Below are 19,570 nucleotides of genomic sequence, written 5' to 3' on the forward strand. Positions count from 1 at the left end.
GATGTAGGCATTTCCCCAGTGCCTGCCCTGTTAAATAGTGCTCCAGCGTGAGTCTGTTTCCTTGACATCCCCACAGGCAGTAACATGGCTGTTGCAGTGATAGATTGGCCAGTACCCTGCAGTAAACGGCTGAGATATTCCCTGGATAACACTGTGCTTTCAAGGAAGGACAAACACTCTTGTTATTAACATGTAAGAAATGAGCTCCTGGGTCCTCTTTCTTGCTCCCTTTTCCACTCCCCAGGAACACCAACCTCTTTTCCCGTGCTGAGGCAGTGCTAAAGCAGCTTGTTGATGCACACGAGCTCCTGCACTTTGAAGGTCCTTGCCGTGCTGGAATCAAAGTGTTTCTGAGCTGACCATTCTCCCTGTATGCTGCAGCAGTGGCAGAGCAGGGAGACCCTACAGCCCAGTCTCTAGAGAGGCTAGCAGAGACAGTGGGATTGGAGACAGTGGGATTGGATGTCCTTATATCCTCTCTTGAGAAGACAGATGGAAGTGCCTTGGGACTTTACCTCCAGCAGTGGCACCCCAGGTTGAGATTTCCCCAGCTCAGCCAAGCATCCCTATACTGTCATGTTGTAGGGCAGAGGTGTGTCCCAGTGGCATCTGGAGTCGAATGACCTTCCCTTGTTCAGGTTGTGCTGTAGGTGCTGGCAGCCAAAAGCACACCTGTGCATGCTCGGTCTGAAATCCCTATCAAAGATTTGGAGGATGGTGCCAAGGATTGTGAGCCATCCAGGTGTGCTGCATTGCCCCGGGAGGAATGTGGAAGTGCGTGAAGAGATGAAGGACTAAGGTGGATGATACCTCTCCTTTAATACCACGGTCTTTTTTCTGTTTACAGATCATTGGCAGGGATTTTGGTGAGGAAGGAGCCTGAACAAAGACTAGATTTGGTGATTTGTAGGGTCCTCTGGTTTAAATATATGACAGGGCATGTGGAAAGAAGGGGAGCAGACAGAGGACAGGTCATGAGAAGGAGGCAACAACCACCAACGTAGTCCCTGGAGGGCCATGATGTTGGAAGAGGAGGTGGAACTGGATGTGTTGGGACCTGGGACAGGAGCTAAATTCATTTCTGCTGTGGCCGTGCAGACCCATCTGTTCTCTGCATTGACAGCCATGTTACCGGAGCTCGGTGAATGGCTACAGTCAGTCAAAGAGATTGGCCACACATTGACAAGGGCAAGGACTGCATCTGGCTGGCCATCTGGCACCTTCAGCACAGGGTCCCCCACCCTCAGTCACCCAGGCCTGAATGTCAAACACCTTTTCATCCTGAATACACGCAGTTGGGTTTTATCAGCCAGATGTTCAAATAAGCTGAGATGTCTGGCTCATTTGGGCTAACAACTCCCCATCCTCACTTTGATTGTGTGGACAATCTCAGCACAAAAACCATGTGGCAAATGAGGGCTATTTTATGTGGACTGACCCTTTTGCCAACCAGAGTCCTGGAGGACTGCACATGGGTGATGACATCCAGTGAAATCTTCCATGCAGAGCAGCCAAAATTATCCTGAACTTTTTTTTTTTTTTTTTTTTTTTTACCTGCTCATCCTTTTTGTTTTGTAAAAATCTTCATGCACAGCTGCTGATGGACAGGATTTGGAAATATGCTTCATCAGGCACCAGCCTGATGGCTGTATCTTCTCTGCCTTTCCCCATTTGTTTGTGTCATTTGCTTTTTGTGGGATGCCAGAGTGAGCAAAGAAACCATGCTCCTCGTGGTCTCACTGTCTTCAGTGTCGCTTGGCAAATGAAAAAGAACAGCAGGTGTCCTGCAGGACCAGCCCAGGCTTATGTTTGCTTTTAGACTTTGTGTCAGATTAAGGGACTTTGTCCATCTGAGCTGCTGCATGGTCCATCATCTTCTTCCCTTATCTTTGGTCATGGTAGAAACACAAGTAAAAGTTAGATTAAATCAAGTTCTCCTGATGCATATAGGTCACGGCCATTGACTTTAATTAGGAATCTCATGTACACGACCAAAGTTGATTTCAGTGATTCAGGATAAAATTTGTCTCATTGGTGGTAGGTGGTAGGAATAAGCAGCATATAAATGTGAGAAGTGGAAGATCTCATTGTTGGCATTGCTCTGATGTAGGTTTTCACCCAGTGGCAAGATCTGAGTGCCAAAGCTCATTTCTTTTTAAGCATTGCCACCACTTTTTCTGAAGCTCACCACCAAGGAATGATGGTGATTAGACTCGAGTTTGATAAGGTGTGTGGATGCTGAAGATGGACCGCTGTTTCACACTACTACGAATGTTTCTTCCTGTTTTCTTTTGTCTGTGCATGGAAGCATCAAGGGACTTACGTGTGCCGAGTTCAGAGACCTTTCATTGTGGGTCCACAAGCTCAAAGGTGGTTATTACATTTCACTTCTCAAGGAGTTCTGTGTCAGACTGTGACTGCTGTGGTGTGTTTCCAACGGAGCCTTTCAGAGGGACAGATCAGATTAAGGATGGAGCCTCCTCCAGCAGACAGATACGACTTGTTTCTGTGAAGGATACCAGTGTCTTAATTTTGAAGACTCTTTGCATTCCTTCCCCCCTCTTCCAGCCCAGCACATCAGTCCCTCGTAGCTGTGTCTCTGAGGCTTTGGGCCATTGTAATTTTCATACATGGCTAGCACATAGGCAGCAGAGTGCTGAAACAGCAGAGTAGCGGCTCAAAGGGCTCTCTGCAATTATGGCTCTGATACAAATGCATCCATACATGCGGGCCATTGGTATGCGCATATTTATCTTTGCATCCACATCAGCAGCAAGACATATTTACCGTTTAGATATGCACATATATTGTAAAAATACCCTGTGCCGATAGCAGTGTATATCTTGTAAGTGACATCTCCAGCACTCCTCATGGTTTCCAAGACACCGGTGCTCTACAGAAGTAGAGTTTGTGATTGTTTATTTTTATTTCCTCCCTCCCAGTCTCAATTTTAAGGGGCAGGTTTGTTAAATTTCCATAAAGACCAGATACGTTTATGATATTTTTGTTGTTGTTATTATTATTATTATTATCTTGTTTTGGTAGGGAAAGCTGGAATGAAATGCTGCTCTGCTTGGGGGTAGAGTGATGGTGGAGTCCTGTCAGGTGCTCAGGGCTTCCCAAGTCCTCTTTCCAGCTCTGACACTGATTGCTTGTGTCGTCTCAAGGGTTTTTGCTCACCTTAAAGTAATTGCTGAATATTCTCTGCTTCTTGTGAGGGTTAACTGCAAAATCCTTCGGTTCCCAGCCACTGTAGGAACACAAAAGCCATCACACTGCTCTGGGCTTTGTGCTGGTAGTCAAAGTGATCATTCAGAAAAGCCAGTAGGAAGCAGTTTTTTGTACATAAGTGTCCATCCTCACGCTTTAGGTTGAGCAGTGTCAGTGGGGGATATCCTCAGTCTCCTAGTTGACACCCGTAGCTTTTTGCCTTTAGAACCTGAGAGGTGGGGAGGCGACAGGAGCTGGGTACCAGCTGAGCAGGGAGGTGCTGGCTGCAGCCCTGCCACCTAGTGCTGCTTACTTCACACAGCATTGGTGGGGTGCTCCGCCGTGTGCACTCCTGATAAAAGGGCCATGTGCAAAGAGTAAGGTGTTTTGCAGTAGGGTGTCGTAAACATCCACTCTCCAACTTAGCTCTCCTACTTGTGGACTTGCTCCCTGAGCCTTCTTGATGTTGGCTTCCATGCGGTTCCTCCCTGGCTCATCTCCAGGGCAGAGCCTGGGCACTGCCCAGAGGGTTTCTCCCCTCTCCTCTCCAGCAGCAGATGGGAATTGTTGGACATTTCTCAGAGCACACGCATGAGCCATAGTTGGGCAATTCCACCAGGACTGTGGTTGCCAATCTTCCAAGCTGGAAGCAGCAGCGGAGATGATGAGAGCGTATTTTGGGTTGGAGCTGAAAGCAGAGCTGACCTGGGCCCCTGAAGTCTCTCCTTTCCAAGGCTAACGTCATGTATATAACCAAACCTTGCACGTTGAGCTGTCTCACACTTAACGCGCTGATCTGCACGATGAGTTCTGAAATAATCCCATACAACCTTTTTATTTATTTTTAACCCCCTTCCCTCCTCACCTGCCTTCCAGTTACACAGTAGGTTTGTTTCTCCTATTTGGTAGTCAAGGAGGTGCTCAGGTATCTCAAAGCTGGAAGCGGGGCCCTTTTTATTTTTCCTTATCATCTGTTGGTTGGTTTTTTTCCTGATCCCACCCAGTTGTCCTCACCATTACTGTTTCTTAGCGAAACGCTGGCGACTGGTGCATGCAGTGGGGATTTGCTTACAGAGCTCGTTGTTTTGGGGCAGCTGGCCCCATAGGGCTGGGACACCCAGGTCCTCCCACAGCCCATTGAGATGAAAGAAGGTTGTCAACAAGATCAGTTAATGGGAGCCTGGCCCAGGTGCCTTCACATTTTTGTGAACCTTCGCTCCTGGTGCGTTGTGCTTACCCCAGGGATGGATCCTGATGTCCTGAAGGCAATCCATGCACAGCTTCCTCAAGGGAGCTCTGGGCATGGAAAGGGATGGTGCTTGGATGTGGTCACCTGGCAGAAGGGCCCTGTAAGGGTGCATGGCCTAGACTTACCTGCACTAAGCTGAGCTTCTCAGAGACAACAGCAGCATGGGCCCGGTTAGCCGTGCTGAAGTGGCTTCTGCTTTTGATAGGGAGGCGTTCTTTGGGTAATTCTGTTCTCCGGTGCAATCTGCCGGGTAGACATCTCCAAAAATTGAGATCTGCAAAACTGCCTGAAGGATTTTGATGCCCTGAAATGAAAGAAAGGGCTGTCTGAGTCCTCCAGGCTGGGTTTTGTTTATCTCAGTCCAGAGCATGAAGAATCCTTCCTCCAGCTGAGGAGCTGTTGAAGAATGTTCTTGGCATTGAGCTGTAACAACATGTGGCTTTGAATAACCTCAAGAGTGCATCCTTATTTTTTTTTTTTTTTGCTTGCTCTGTTCTTCATACTACTAACCTGATTGTGTGTTTTGTTTTTGTGGTTGCTTTGCATGTTGTTCCTTCCTCTTGGCTGAGAGTCATGGGGTGGATCTTTTTCCTTTCTGTGATTCAGGTGCCTCACTCTTTCCTTTCCAGGTTCTTCCAGTTCTTTTAACATGTCAAACTCTGGAGATTTGTTCATGAGCGTGCAGTCTCTCAATGGGGATTCTTACCAAGGGGCCCAGGTTGGAGCCAACGTGCAGTCACAGGTAGGGACCCATCCGATGTACTGCCAGTGAATGCATTAGTGTTGGAGGAGCCTTTGATTGTATTGGCACTTCTCCCTCCCGTCCGAAAAGAGCAAATCTCAACCAGCACAAACGAAACAACCAACACTTAAAAAAAAGTAAAGCAAACCAAAAAAAACAACCAACCAACCAACCAACCAACCAAAAAAAAAAAAAAAGCAAAGGCAACAACCACCCAAAAAATCAATCAGAAAGAAACCAAAACCGAACCCCCAACCAAACCAACCATGGTCTTGAGGAGACTTGCCCACACTTTGTGAATGCATTTGGCTCTGGCTTGATAGCTGTAACAGGAGGAAAGGAGGTTCAGGAGAACAGACATGTACTCAAACAAAAGCAGATGAGGTTTAGGTTCCGCATGCTTTATTCTTCCAAGGGAAGGGGTCAGATGTCTGGACCGGTGTCTCGTTTTACATGGCTTCCACTTACTCCTTTGATGCCAAACCAGGTGTCTGCTGCAAGGCGAGAAATGTTCAAATACACAGCTAGGTTTTGGGTTTTTTTTTTCACTTTTTTTGAAACTAAAAATCACCCATCATCGTCTCCCCATATTCCCACAGTGTAGACACTCACTGCCCATGTACACACCAGCAAGACAGAGTGAGGGAGCTTTGAGCAGCGTTACTGAAACATCAACCTATGCTTGAAGAAGAAAGAATTTAAAATAGCCGGTAGCTCACTTAGATCTTCCCCTTCCTACCTGATGTCCAGATATGCCATGAGTCTTCTCTCTGGTGTCTAAGGCTCTGTGTTGAGAGATGACAGCCAGTCTGACATGTTCACATTGGGCAAGGAGAGCTTTCTAAAGCCCAGGTCACTCCCCTTGCAGTGCTGGACACAGAGATGCACGTCACTGTGTGTACTGCTGCCGGGGCTGGGCTGAGTAGTGGAGGGAGAGGAGCGAGGCACACAGAGGAGAGCTGACGGTGCCTTGCCATGGTAGGTATATTTTCTCTGGGCCCTCCGAAACGGAAGGAGGAGCTGTCTTCATCCAGCTCCAAAGATCTCCTTCTACTGCTGTGAGCTCAAAGGGTGGAAGGGGATATGGGTAGGACTGTGGGTCCTTGGGCATGATGCTGGAGCTGGCCCCCGCGATGTGCCCCAGGAGGTGCAGCCTGTGCTTGCCACGCTGTTCTCCCTCTCCGCTCTTGGTGTCTATGGGCTTGGGGCCACCAAGAGTGTGACAGGGGTAGGACACCGGGGAGGCAAGGGAGCGCTCCTCCGACTGGACTCTCACGAGGAGTCTGACCTGGGAGTCTCACCAGGGTTCTTTTCCCTCCCCTCTCTAAATACATCCCTTTATTAGTGCTATTATTACTACTGTTTATTTGTTTTACCATGCCAAAGATGAACCGAAGCGGCTTTGCCCACTAACCTTTCGTTCACTCTAATTTGTGTCTTTGTTGTCGTTGGTCTGTTTAGGTGGATACCCTTCGCCATGTTATCAGCCAGACAGGAGGATACAGTGACGGACTCGCAGCAAGTCAGATGTATAGTCCGCAGGGCATCAGTGTAAGAAAAAAAAAAATAGGCTTGGGTTCTTGTTTTATTTTTTTCCCTCCCTTTCATTTTTGTTCTCTCACTACCAATTATTTCAAAGCCATAGGGCTCGGAATGCCACTTAGTAGGACTTGTCTTTGCTTTTACGGTCACCTAGTTTATTGCTTCTGTATCGGTCACGCCAACGGCAGAGCTTTGCCCACGAAAAAAGTGGCGACTGGGCAGGCTCTGTGCAGGCAGCTGGCGTCTAGGACTGTCAGAGCCGATCAGCGTTCGCGTGGCACCTGCGGCCACATGCGTTCGGCTGAGAGGAACTGCTAAACAGGTGACACCTCGCGTAACCGCGGTGGGGAATGTCACCACGAGCACCCTAACCCAGAGATGGCTCCACGCCGATGAGGCTGATGGCAGCATCCTGCAGCGGCCACCTAAAAATAACCCAACCCTGGCCGGCATCTGAAGCCGGGCTGGGCAAACGGGAGGGGGCTGAAAGCACGGCGATGATGGGGTTGACGGCGGTAATGGTCATAAATAGAATGAAAAGGGGGAAAAAAACAAGCGCAACCCAAGAAAACCTCACCCAACCGAACTGGGGGAGGATGCGAGGGGGAGGGAGGGCTTTGGAGCATCTTCTCCTTGTTCTTGGGTGCGCTGGCGGGTTCTGACTAGCATGAAAATTCGTAGCGACAAGCTGTGTCGTACAGGGTGAAATCGATCAGACACACACAAGGAGAACCGAGTGTAGATTCGGGACAGCAATCCAACTTCATTTCTCAGATCAATCGTCCACCATCTCAGCGGCGGTGACAGCAAGCTGGGAGAAGAGGGCAGCCTGGAAAAGGAGGCTGTGCTCCCGGAGTGGGTGGTGGTGGTGGTGGTGGTGGCCAGGCTGGCGAGGGGAGGAGGATGGCTGTGGCCCGTGGTCAGCATGCACCACAACCCCACTGGGTGGCGAGGAGGATGAAGGTTGAGGTGGGGCAGTCTTGGGCTGTGCAGGGAAGTGGTGGGTGCCGTGGTGGGTGCCATGTTGTGTTTTGCTGCCTGTGTAGCTGACTGGAAGACTGAGAGAGTATTGTCTTTGGGGAGAGGGGGTCAGGCCCAACCTTGGCTTTGGGTTTGGGCCAGTGGCAGCATGGGCTGCTCCAGCAAAATGCTGCCCGCGGCAAGGCGGCCAAGGGACGCCCAGGGAGCTCCAGCTCTGCCAGCCAGCGTCTGTGGCTTCCTGTCAGTTTGAAACAAAGGCGCTGAGATGGAGACGTGATACATGAGGAGGCATTAAAAGAGCTTCCTCACAGCCTCCAGCCCTTCCCTGCCTCTGCCTTTCATTCAGGGACGGGAGAACATGGCCTCAGCTGCCAACCACGGGGCACCTCGCCCTGCCACGTCTCCCTTCGAGTCCCTTCACCCTCCAAGGAGACCACTCTCCAAAGAGGCTTTGCCGTTTGGCACCTTGCATCTGACCAACTTGGGGCCCTTGGTGTCTGAAAGACCACCACCGACATGGGGAGACCCCGGGGGGGAGGAGGAGGAAGGGGCTGCAGGATGGGGGCTGCGCTCCCCACTCTGCCGGGTGCCGGGGCTTAGCAGGCAGCTTGACGTCACGAGGCAGAGCCAGGGAGGATTTGTGAAGTAATGTAATTGAACATGTGCAGATAATTATGTCTCATTACATAAGCCCGTTGCAAAAACGGTGCTTGGAAATGCCACATGAAAGAGCCTATCGTTCCGCATTAATTTCTCTGTGCGCTGAATTTATTCCCTTTCTGGCTTTTTAATACTTGAAGAGTAAATGAATCGGAGGCTGATCATGATAAGAGATGATACTTTTGTATAAATTAAAATACCCCCAAGGAAAGAGGCTGAGCTGATTATGGTTGCAGTTGGCTTGGAAAATAACAGTGGGCTGGGTTAAGCCAAAATTTCGGGGGGAGGGTTGCTGATGGGGATTACAAGGCAGGGAGGGGAACAGGAGGAGAGGGGAGAAGAAAGGAGTGGAAACTTGAAAGCCAAGTAGGACATCAGCAGATGGACTGGTATTTCTGGCAGCCAGTGGTGGTGGTAATGGGAGCAGCACTGGGAGTTGGTGAGCTGATGGCAGCAGCTTCCCAAATAGTGACCCAAGATGAGTGGCATGTGGTGTTGGATGGTTTCTAGGAGGCAGGAACCCAAAGTCGCTTAAAAGGGTTAGGCTTGTGAAGGATGAGGGTCAGAGACAGGCACAGGCAGGGAGGCAAGTGGGTAAGCAACCCACCCAGTTCGGGGGAGACTCCTTATCTAGCTAGCACGTTTCCCCAGATAGCATCTGGAGCTAGTCTAGAAGAGATTAGAAGGTTTAGGAAGCACTTCTGGGTTGCCTTTCTTTCCCCAGACCCTTTGCTTGTGATATCATGTCTTCTCATCCATCCGGATCCCAAAGTGCTCGGCAGCCCCAGCTGAGTGATCTGCCACCCCTGCAGCCTGGCTGCCTTCTGGGATGTGCTGGTGCTGGGTCCCATAGCTGCTGGTGTTGGTCCATATAGGCAGGGGCTGTCTCATAGCCAGAGCAGTGGGCACATTTTCCCTGCCTCTCCTCAACCCCTTTAATGCTGCAGAAATGAAGCGGGATGCAGAGGAAAGCTGCCAGCAACGCAGAGAGCTGCGATCCCTGCCTAACCCGAGCATCCCTGGGAGCTGCTGGAAGGAGATGAGCCGAAACCGAGTCAAGAGCCCTGTCACAAAGATCTCTGCACGGGGCTGAGGTTAAGTCATCCCTGGAGCCCGTCAGGTCTGGGAAGGCAGCAGCAGGTTGCCCAGCTCCACCGCTGTAAAGCTTGGCAGGGGAGACAACGCACAGGGCTCGCCTTGGTGGAAGATGAATTTTTAAACGCATGCACGTCGTGACAGCTGAGGACAGAAATACACCCAGAGCCCAATTTCCTCCGTGGTTCTTCTGTGAGCCTGTCTTGCTGGTTGCAGCTGCTCAGCGGCTGACAGCCCGCCCGGCACTTTCTGTGCATCGTTAGCAGGATGATCAGCCATGTCCCTGCCACTGGATCTCTGTGACCTGCAGCGATGGCTGAGGCAGAGTGAAAACAGCCGACCTCACATCTCTAGGTGGAGATGGTGTTGGGCAGCGCATCCCCACAAGGTCTCTTTTGGCCTTGGTGGGTTAGGACTCCAGTTCTCATTGACCACATCTGGAAAGAGGATGTCTCTGTATGCCTCCTCCTTGCCATGTGCACAGGGAGCTCAGTGCTTGCTCCCGTGGATCTGCCTGTAAGCACGCTGTTAATGCAGACTGGGTTGCTGCAACGACTCTGATCAGTCTGCTAATTAATTAGTAGTTTATAGTCATCTTAAAGACAAATCCTGTCAGAAATTTCTTTTTGGACACCCAGCTCCTCCTTTCCTTCTCCCTTTTGTGCCCTCCGTCCCTAACCCTCTAATGAAGAAAACCGAGCAGGCTAGTTTATAAATCACTGCAAAGTCTAACATGGGAGGCTATTTTTAAAATTGATCAGTGTGCAGGAGTTTTGATTTAAAAACACTGTTCTGCCTATTTAAACAGCAGTGTTTTTCATTGTGATGGTGGTGCTCCATTGCACAGTGGTCGTACATCCACACCTGCCAGCTGGGAGTGAGGACCACAGGGACCTTCAGTGGCCGTGCTGGCTGTAGGAGGTGAGACCTCTTTGTTCGTGTGAGACCCCCAGCAGCTCAGGCTGCCTGGGGCCACATCCAACTTGCCTTTGGGCACCGCCAGGGATGGGACACCCACAGCTCTGGGCAGCAATGCCAGCACCTCTTCATTCTCTGCAGGCTCTTTGAAGCCTGTTCCCCTCTGTCAGACGTGGTGTCTCTTTTGCTGGGAGGCTGAACTGACTTCCTGGCCCATTGCTGGTAGGACAAGGATTTGGCCACGTACAGTGGGATGTGGTGACAGGCTCCATGCAAAGCTGCAAGCTCCTTGAAGAACTGGCAGAAAATCAGCCCCATGCAGGAGGCCGGGCTGGGAGCCAGCCTGACTTGCTGGAGGAAAAATGCTGTGAGACCTGCAGAAACCAGCCCCAAACCCAGTTACTTCAGCAATCCATCACCCTGGCTCTACGCTTGGACAACCACCAAGGCCACGGCAGTGCTCTGGCATCAGAAGGTGACATTTGAAGAGACATCCTGGAGACTATTGCTGTGTATCTGGCTGTGCCCCCCCTGCAGAAGCCAGAGCTGTGTGCAGGGCTCCTCACAAGGCCCCCTCCTGTCCAACACTTGTGCTGTAATTCGGGGCTACTGTGGCTGGAGGAATGTGAGACTGTGATGTGTGGGGCACCTTCAAGGCCAAACCCATTGGAGCAGAGGTCAGCACCTGCCCAGCAGCATCTCTTCTTCCCAATACATGGCGTTGAGGTGACAATCAGGGCACAAAACCACCTTTTCTGCCAGAGGTGAAGGTTGGCTCCCAATCTTGAGGCCAGAAGGGCTGCCCAGCATTTTGGGGGTAGAGGGAGAGAGGGCAGCCATTGTCTGCAAGATGCTCTCCCCCTCGCTCCTCTCAGCCACGGCAAGCATGAAAAAGCCTCTAAAAATAGTGCAACACAATAGGGACCGAGCCCTGCTCCGAGCAGCCCCCACCGCCTCTCCCCCCTTCTGCTCACTGTAATGACCCTGCAAACACTAAATGGCATCTGAGTGCATTAAGCAGCAAACTCTCCGGTGACATAGCAATTACGGCTCTGAAATAGATTTGGTGCGTCACGGAAGATAAGGGTTTTGAAAGTTTCTGTTGTGATTATAGCTTGTAACTCCAACAAATAACAGGCTTCGTAATAAGAGGCTGCCAGCGCCGCTATTGTGGTTCTCTCTCACTGATGGCACGTAAATTGCTATTAATGTCCTAAGTGTACTTGAATATGCCAGTCTCTGGGCGGCGGAGTTGGCTCTGTGTCTCTCTCTACGCGGCCTGTCATTGTGGGGCTGATAATCTACGGTAATTGCTGCCTCTTGCAGTGGACCAAGACGTGGAGAAGGGTGGGTGCTGCGTCCTGGGAAGCAAGATGTGCAGTGGGGCTGCAGTGGGTGCATGTGGGGTTGTGGGTGAGACCGTATGTCTCCCAGACATCCCTGTGTTCTCCTCCCGTGAGGTCCTGTGTGGGACTGTTGGGCCCAGCGATGGATGTCCTAGAGCAGGAGGCACAAGGATGGCCAGAGCAGGCAGAGCAGCTTGGGCACATCCAAAGCGGGATGGCTGCTGCTGCTGGCTCAGCACAGGCAGGAGTTGGAGTGGATTAATTAGCCGAGCGCTGAATCAATGTCAGAGTGAGCAGGGGAGGTGGGGGCAACATCTGCTCCTCTCCAAAGGGGTCGGCAGCCAGAGAAAAGCAGCTTCTGTGAGCTATCGTGCATGGCAGCTGGGGGCCTGCAGCCAGCTCTGCCCTGTGGAGATCTGGGTCGTTAGGTGGGAAAGCACCCATTGGCTTTGGGAGGAAAACATTGCCTGCCTTTGCTGTATGTCCTCTTGGATGAGGAGGATGCTCAGCTGCACCTCTGGGTGAGCTGCTCTGCTGCCAGCTGTAGTAGGACTGTGCTGCAGGACATTGGGGCAGCATCAGGATCAGTGTGTATGGTGCAAGTGGGAGCTCCGGGATGGATGTGCAACCCACTGAGCTGGAGGAAGATGGGGGCTGTGGACAAGTTGCATTCATAGGAACACCTTGTGTGCTGGTGTCCAGCACTTGTTCGGCATTTTCATAGTGCTTGGGTCCAGATGGAGTTCCAGAAAGGGGTTTCAAGTTCAAAAAACAAACTTGTTTAGTTGTTTGCTATTTTCCTCTTCTATTGCGAAGGATCCTGTTGTAGTGTTAAAAACCAAGAGGGTTTCTGCAGAAACCCATACTTATTTTAAAGAGCAGAATTTCTGTGAAGGCTCGAAATTCATCAAATCCCCCAGCTTTCATCCTGAGCTGTTCCTGTACTTCGGGTGTCCACAATGGGATGGGGGTGACAGAGCGGGGGATCCTTGCCCTCCATCCCTAACACCACTCCATTATCCGAATGGAGACCTGGGGTGGGCAGAGACATTGCAGTGGGGCTCCGTGCTGCCATGACTTGACAGCTGCCCATCTCTCTCCCCTCAGGCTAATGGAGGTTGGCAAGACGCTACTACCCCATCGTCGGTGACCTCCCCCACAGAAGGCCCTGGCAGCGTTCACTCTGATACCTCCAACTGATCTCCCAGCAAATTGCATCCCTGGCTGATCCGGCCCCGGCGGGGCGGGAGGGGAGGGGGCCTCTCCTAACACCGCAGCAGTCAGACTGGAGGTGAAACCAATCAGCACACACAAGAAGACTCCTTCTCTTCTCTTCTCTTCGTCGGGATGCTTTTTTCAGCCAATCTGGACACTTCTTTATACTCTCTTCCCTTTCTTTTCTGGGTAGAAGCCGCTCTCCCCCCGCCCTTGCCGCCGCCACAACACCTCCCTCCCCCCACCTCCCCACCGAAGGATATTTCGACAGCTAGGAGGATTTTAAGGAGGAAAAGCAAAAAAACAACCACCGCCACACCAACCGAACCAAAAGCAGTGCATGGCCTCGCACTGAGCCAAAACCATACCTTGGTCGGGTCTCGCTCCTTCTCCACCAAGCAGCCCCGCTCACCCTGTTCCTCTCTCGCTACCTCTCCGTAGGAAATGGTCTCGGCAGCCCTCTGCCCTGCTGCACCCTCACCTCGGCTGCTCTGGACACTGAGTGCACCCATGCTGTGCCCCAGGAGCCATCCCCGTGCACTGTGGGCTGTAGGGCAGGCAGTGCAACCCTGCTGTATGTAGGAGCCGGAGCCGGGGGGGCTCCCCACTGCTTTATGGAGGTAACAACCAACCCACTGCCAGCCCCCAAGCAGCACTGCTTGTCCTCCCAGCCCTGCTCTGCCACAGCTCCCAAATGTGTTGACCCTGAGGGGTGGCACCCTGCCAGCATCCCTCCTGGCCACTGTTCTGCAATGCTGGTGGGGAGGGCAGGAAGCGGAGGCAGGTGGGTCATTGCTGGTAACCAGAGTGCTGAGCATGGCCATGGTGCTTTATGTGATCAAGCAATGATCAAGCAATGATGGATGGAGCAGTTTTCTCACCTAGGGAGGCCAGCAGCAGATAGAGTTCTGCAGAGGGCATTGCACGGTGTTAGCTCGTGCTTCCCCCTGCAGGTCCACCAGCTGCAGAGGGAAAGGAGAATGTGAGTTTCTTGGTGAAAGGGTTGGTGGCCCCCTCTGCATCCCCAAACTGTTGCCTGGTGCAAGGGACCCCACAGGCTAGATGCACTCTGGGTGCCTTTGGAAATGGGTCATACAATGGCTTTGCTTGAGGGTGAAGCTCTGCAAGGTGAGTGGACGTCCCTTTGGGGTTTGTCCTTCTGCTGTGGCTTGGAGTTACTCTGAGAAGTGGCATCTGAAGCCTTGGGAGATATCGTGGGGTCTTCTGCCCAGCTTTTCCCATCTGCTTTAGGAACAGCTGGTGATGGGTGGAAACAGGACTTTGTCCTGCTGCAATGGGATTCTGGCAGCAGGAGGGAATTGCAGTGGCACCCACTGCCTCTTGTCATGGGTGATGGGCAGCAATTTGTTCTGTTGGCAGCGTGGGGCACCTGGCAACAAACCTTAAGGCCTCCCAACCTCGGCTCACGTCTACGGCTCGCACTCTGTCCACACCAGCATTGGCTCCTTTAAGCTGGGAATCCGGCTGGTGCAGAGCAAACATTTCACATTAAAGCTCTGCCAGAAACATTTCCACCCCTCTGCTGGAAGCAGCAGCACTGGCCCTCAGCCCGGTGCCAGCAGCTCGCGGTGCCTCGGGGGTGGCCGTGGGGACACGGCTTTCCATAGGGGCTCCCGAGCGTGCAGTCGGTGACTTCCAGATCAACAAAACATCGATTCTGTGGTTGCTTCTGATCCGGTGATGGGACGAACACGCCTCCCACTGCTACCAAAAGGGAGCAAACGCCCCGAAAGATTCAGCCCAAAGGAGAGACTCCGTGCCGCCTCAATCGGAGAGGGCCGGGCTGCAGGCAGCACATACAGCACCCAAGGCCAAGGGCTGCCAAGCTTTGCTTCAGGGCACGAAATCCAGAGGGCCAGGAGCGAGTCGGTCCCACGCGAGGACAGCAGCGAGGACAGCACGGCGCTCACTCCTCCATGGTACTTTGCGCCCTCAGGTTCGTCCCTCCGGGTTGCGTTGTTGTCGGTCGCACTCCTTATGTCTGTGCTTTTTTTAAAACAGTTTGATCCCCTCTCCGCGCCCATCCCTCTACCTAAAAAGTGTTGTGGTTCTTTTCTTTTAATTATTTTTAATTTTTTTTAATTTTTTTTTCTCTCTGCCCAGAAAAAAAAAAAAAAAAAAACCTGACTTCGATACCAAAAAAAAAAAAAACCACAAAAAAAAACAAAACGAAACAAACAAACAAAAAAAAAACCCACACACACACAAAAAAAAACAACCCACACACACACAGAAATCCAACAAACAAAAAACTGCAGAAACTGGGAAAAAAAATAAAAACGAAAAAAAAAAAAAAAACCCCACGGGAAAAAAAAAAAAAACCACACAAAACTCGACGATTCTTTCAGCTTTATTAACATTTTCCATTGTTTCTTGCGATTTGTGTCTCGTTCTTTGTAGTATTGATGATAACGAACATTTGATAATGAATGTTCTTGTATATTCAGATAAAGGAAAAAAGAAAAAAAACGAAAAAAAAAAAAAAAAAAACCAGAACCAAAAACGCAGTCTGAATTTAATAGTGTTTATAATAAAAGAATAAAAAATGGCCCTTTTAGCACGCAAAGTGGAGCAGGGGAAGGTCCATCCTTGCTCTTCCTGTGGCAACAAGCGCTTCATTCCTGTATAGTTTATAACATCAGACTACCTACATTCATCTTCTTTTTTTTTTTTGTTTTGTTTTGTTCTGTTTTGTTTGTTTTTCCCATTTTATTTTATTTTATTTTATTTTTTAGTTTCCTCGCATTTGTGAATTAGTTCCAGAATGCTAGAAAAGTGTAGAGTTGTGCACACTCATTTCTTATTACACAATGTTTAAAAAAGTGACGGTAATTCATTTTGTAAAACTTTAAAGGAAAAAAAAAAAAAAAAGATGGTTGGAATAGTGAGCATTAATAGGTACATTCTAACACTTTATGTTTCTTAACGTTGAGACCCAGAAATTCCTTTTTTAAAAAAGAATTTTGGTTTTTTCTTTGGCGTTATTTGGGGGGGGTGGGGGGTCTTTGATGATGACTTTCTTTTGACCTGTCTGAGATGATGGCCTTGCAGCTTTCCCCTCTTTTTGGCTTCAGAGCTGGGATCCAAATGATGTGAGAAGTGCTAGAGGTGGTTTGGGGGGGGGGAGGGGGGTGGTTTCCTTCTCTTCTCCATGGGTTCTCCACCTGTTTGGCCACCCAAGACCTCTTGACGATGGCTTTGGGGTTTAGGGAGTAGATGCCCCAGTGGGATGTGAGGACACAGCCTGCAGTTCTGATGCCTTAGGGTGATGTGCAGCGTTGAGCTGTACGGAAGGGATAGGAAGCCATGAATTCTCCCCCAAACACAAACTGTGGGCTTCAGTGCCCTTATTCTCTGCCCTACATCCCTCCCTCGCCGTCACTCCATGCATCTACTCCAAAGCCCATCTTGGAGGCACCGGTTGACCCAACTCAACCCAAGAGTAAGGGATGGGAAGCAATGGAGGTGCCAACTCCCATGGCCTCCATCCACCTTGAGTGTTGGGTGAGGATGGATCTTACAGGTGCCAGCAAGCCACAGGGCCCTGGGAAAGAGCAAGGGATGAGGGAGGGCATGCAGCCAAAGCACCTGCATGGGTCTCCCATCATTGCATGGCTGCAGGTGGGGCTCATGGAGAAGAAATCTCTTCTTCAAAGATGGTTTTCCCCACTCCGCCCCCCCCAAAACACCTGAGCTTCTCACATCACTGAACAGTTCAGGGTTCGGGGCGTTCTTTTTAATCCCGAGGTTTCCTGGAGTCCTTTTTGTTTTCATACACCTTTATTATTATTATTATTATTATTATTCAGATGATGTAAATCAGATGTTGCCTGGGGGGTTGGTTTTGTTGGTTTGCTTTTTTTGTTCTCCTCGCAGAGCCCTTTCTGTCCCTTGTAAAGATGATGCCGTTGTTCTGAGTTGCTTTTTCTTTTCTCTTTTTTTTCCCCCATCTTTTTTTTTTTTTTTTTTTTTCCCTCTTTTCTTAATGGATTCCAAATATTAAAGGAAAAAAAAAGAAAAAAAGAAAAAAAAAGACTCTGTTCCGACCTGGTTTTGAAACTTTAAGCTTTTCTGCTTCTGTAAAGAAAAAGGCCTCTGTCTTTCTGATCCCAATTGAGACTTTTATGTTCTATGACGATACTAACAAGGTGTAGGTTTTACAGTTTCCTGATTTGTACTGGTAATGCATATTCCAAATAAATAGTTTCTTTTGTTGCAAAAAAAAAAAAAAAAAAAAAAAAAAATCTTTAAACCAATCCTGGCGTATTTTTTGGGAGTAAAAATTGGGAGCTGGAGGGAGGAGATTTGGGTGCCCAGAGTGAGGCACCACCCCATCCTCATGCCTCATAAGGACAGCTCTGACCCAGGGCAGGGGCTTCTGGCGCCCCTGCACTGGTGCTGATGGCTGACGGGGGGCTCAGTGTAGCCCCCAGGAGGGTGATTTCCCAGTGCCAGGCATTCTAGGAGCAGAGCTAGTGGGATTTGGGAAGCACGGTGGGATGCAGGATGTGGGATGCAGGATTTGCAATATGGGATGCGGGATGCGGTGCAGGATGGGATGCGAGCTGCAGGATGCGGGATGCAGGATTTGCAATATGGGATGCAGGATGGGTGCACTGTGAGGGATACGGGCTGCGGGATGCAGGGTGTGCAACGTGCGATACGGGATGCAGGATGTCAGCCAAAATCCCTACCAGCACAAGGATGCCCGAGCTCTCCTGGCGTCGCTGCCCGCGCTCCCCTGTGGGTTTCTTGTCAATGATTATTCAATCTCCGGCCTGACCTTTCTCTTCTAAATAACACAGCAATATCAGTGCAGGCCAGCCTCCAGCTCCGGCTGCAAATTAACTGTATCGCTGGCTGCAGCAGCCCCTCGGCACCGGTGCTGCAAAACCGCCCCAGGCATTATCTCCCTACAACGGTGCTCTCCTAATACCAGTTTAAATATCATCTTGCTCCCAGCTGTTTCATTCTAATAACTGCTCATCCCGGCTCCCAGCGCAGAAATGCCAGGTCTCAGTGGGCTCCACCGTGGAAATGGCCCTAAAAAGCCTGGGCTGGGGGTGGCACACACGCTGCTGAATGTCCCCATCCTCATCACAGCCATCGCCTGGCACAGGGCAAGGCGCAGCACTCCCGGTTATCCATAACCCCTCCAAAATACCCGAGTGGTTGGGAGGCATTAAAGTTATAGTTGGCAGTAAAGCCTGCGTCTGTTTGCTGGAGAATTTAATATATTGCGGGAAGTTTCGCCTATAAAAGGTGATTGTTATGTTTTCTCCAGTTCACAGGGAGTCTATAACTTACGGCCTCCATCAACGGGAGTGGGTCTCTCCTGCCAGCCCATCACTCTTTGGGGTAATTCTGCTTTGTAGGGAAATATTTCATGGGAGCTGCAGGCAGAGCCCCGTGTGGGCAGGGGACAATGGTGGCACAATGGGGATGGGGCATAGGGATGGCACTGCCCTCCTCGGGCATCATGAAGGCTGGGACAAACAGGGCAACCCAACCTGCAGGGAGATCCACTGGGAATGTGTGCTATACCTGTTAATTATTGCTAATGAGATTGAGCTTTAATGGCTTTAGAGGGACACAGGAGTGGGATAATAAAGCATCAGAGCTGATATAGGGGTGAGATGGAGGAGGAGGAGGGCTGGGAGGAAGGAGCCCAATGGGCACAAGGGTGACAAATGGTCTACGCACCTTGTCCTGAGTATTGGGAGCTATCTCCATGTTCTCAGGTTCCCATGGGCCCCTGAAATGTTCCATCTCCACAAAGTCAACCCCATTCACAAGCACCCTGGCAAGGGCAGGGAGCCCAGAGGTGCTTGCAGATCCCAGCTAATTAAAAATGCAAATGAGAGCCAGAGCCCTCGCCTTGCAGAGGTGCAAATTTCGCAGGCTGGCTGCACTCCTCCTGCACAGGAAGGTTTGGGGTGGTCCGTCCTCTGCCTCGACCTCCAGCATGGGCAAAGGAAGGGGGGATAGAAAAACCATACCCATATCACCATGGGCAGAGTCACCCTCAGGGCAGGAGCTGCTTTCAGCACAGAGGGAGTAGGAGGGCTCCTCTGGCCCCTGCTGCATCACGGTGCTGCAAAACCTTTCCCCCCACCCATAAAAAGCCCCCCTGATCTGGCACAACTGGGGGCTGTCACCACGTGATGCCCGTGGATGTGAATCACAAATGACATTTCATTAACGGCTCAGATAAAGCTGCTTCCCTCTTTCCTGCAATGCCCAAAAGCTTTTGCACGAATGCTTTTCAAAATCCCAGTGCAACAAAATGGAGCTGGGGAGGCAGCTGTGGGTCTCTGCTGGGGGGCAGGACTCACCCTCTACTCTGCCTGGCTTTGGGACAGGGCAACAATGGAAGCAGTACTACCAAGCCATATCAAATGCTTGGCCAGCTGTCCTGAGCTGATGACCCTTGTCACTGTTGCCTGTCTCTGCTGGGAGCATGGGGACACCAAGCCATAGTAATGCTCCTGGTGCCACCAAGCTCCCTCTGGGGACTGTCCCAAGGAAGAACACCTCTCAGGGAAGTGGTGGAGTCACCATTCCTGGAGGCATTCAAAAACCATAGAGATG

The 19,570-nt window shown here is 50.7% G+C and overlaps 1 protein-coding gene across 2 annotated transcripts in view; it reads left to right on the forward strand.

Annotated features, from left to right (window-relative positions):
* PBX1 (PBX homeobox 1) overlaps positions 1 to 15,277 on the forward strand; it is a 107,147-nt gene extending 91,870 nt beyond the window's left edge. The window contains exons 7-9 of one of the 2 annotated variants that reach the window (XM_031595651.2): positions 5,089 to 5,201; positions 6,663 to 6,752; positions 12,851 to 15,277. In XM_031595651.2, coding sequence (XP_031451511.1) covers positions 5,089 to 5,201; positions 6,663 to 6,752; positions 12,851 to 12,943 — 296 coding nt within the window. In that variant the 3' untranslated portion in view covers positions 12,944 to 15,277. The remainder of the gene's footprint in view (positions 1 to 5,088; positions 5,202 to 6,662; positions 6,753 to 12,850) is intronic. The other variant, XM_031595652.2, reaches the window with a different exon arrangement.
* The last annotated feature ends 4,293 nt before the right edge of the window (positions 15,278 to 19,570 follow it).

The sequence above is a fragment of the Phasianus colchicus genome, chromosome 9 (genome assembly GCF_987193195.1).
Source record: "Phasianus colchicus chromosome 9, bPhaCol1.hap1.1, whole genome shotgun sequence".
NCBI lineage: Eukaryota > Metazoa > Chordata > Aves > Galliformes > Phasianidae > Phasianus > Phasianus colchicus.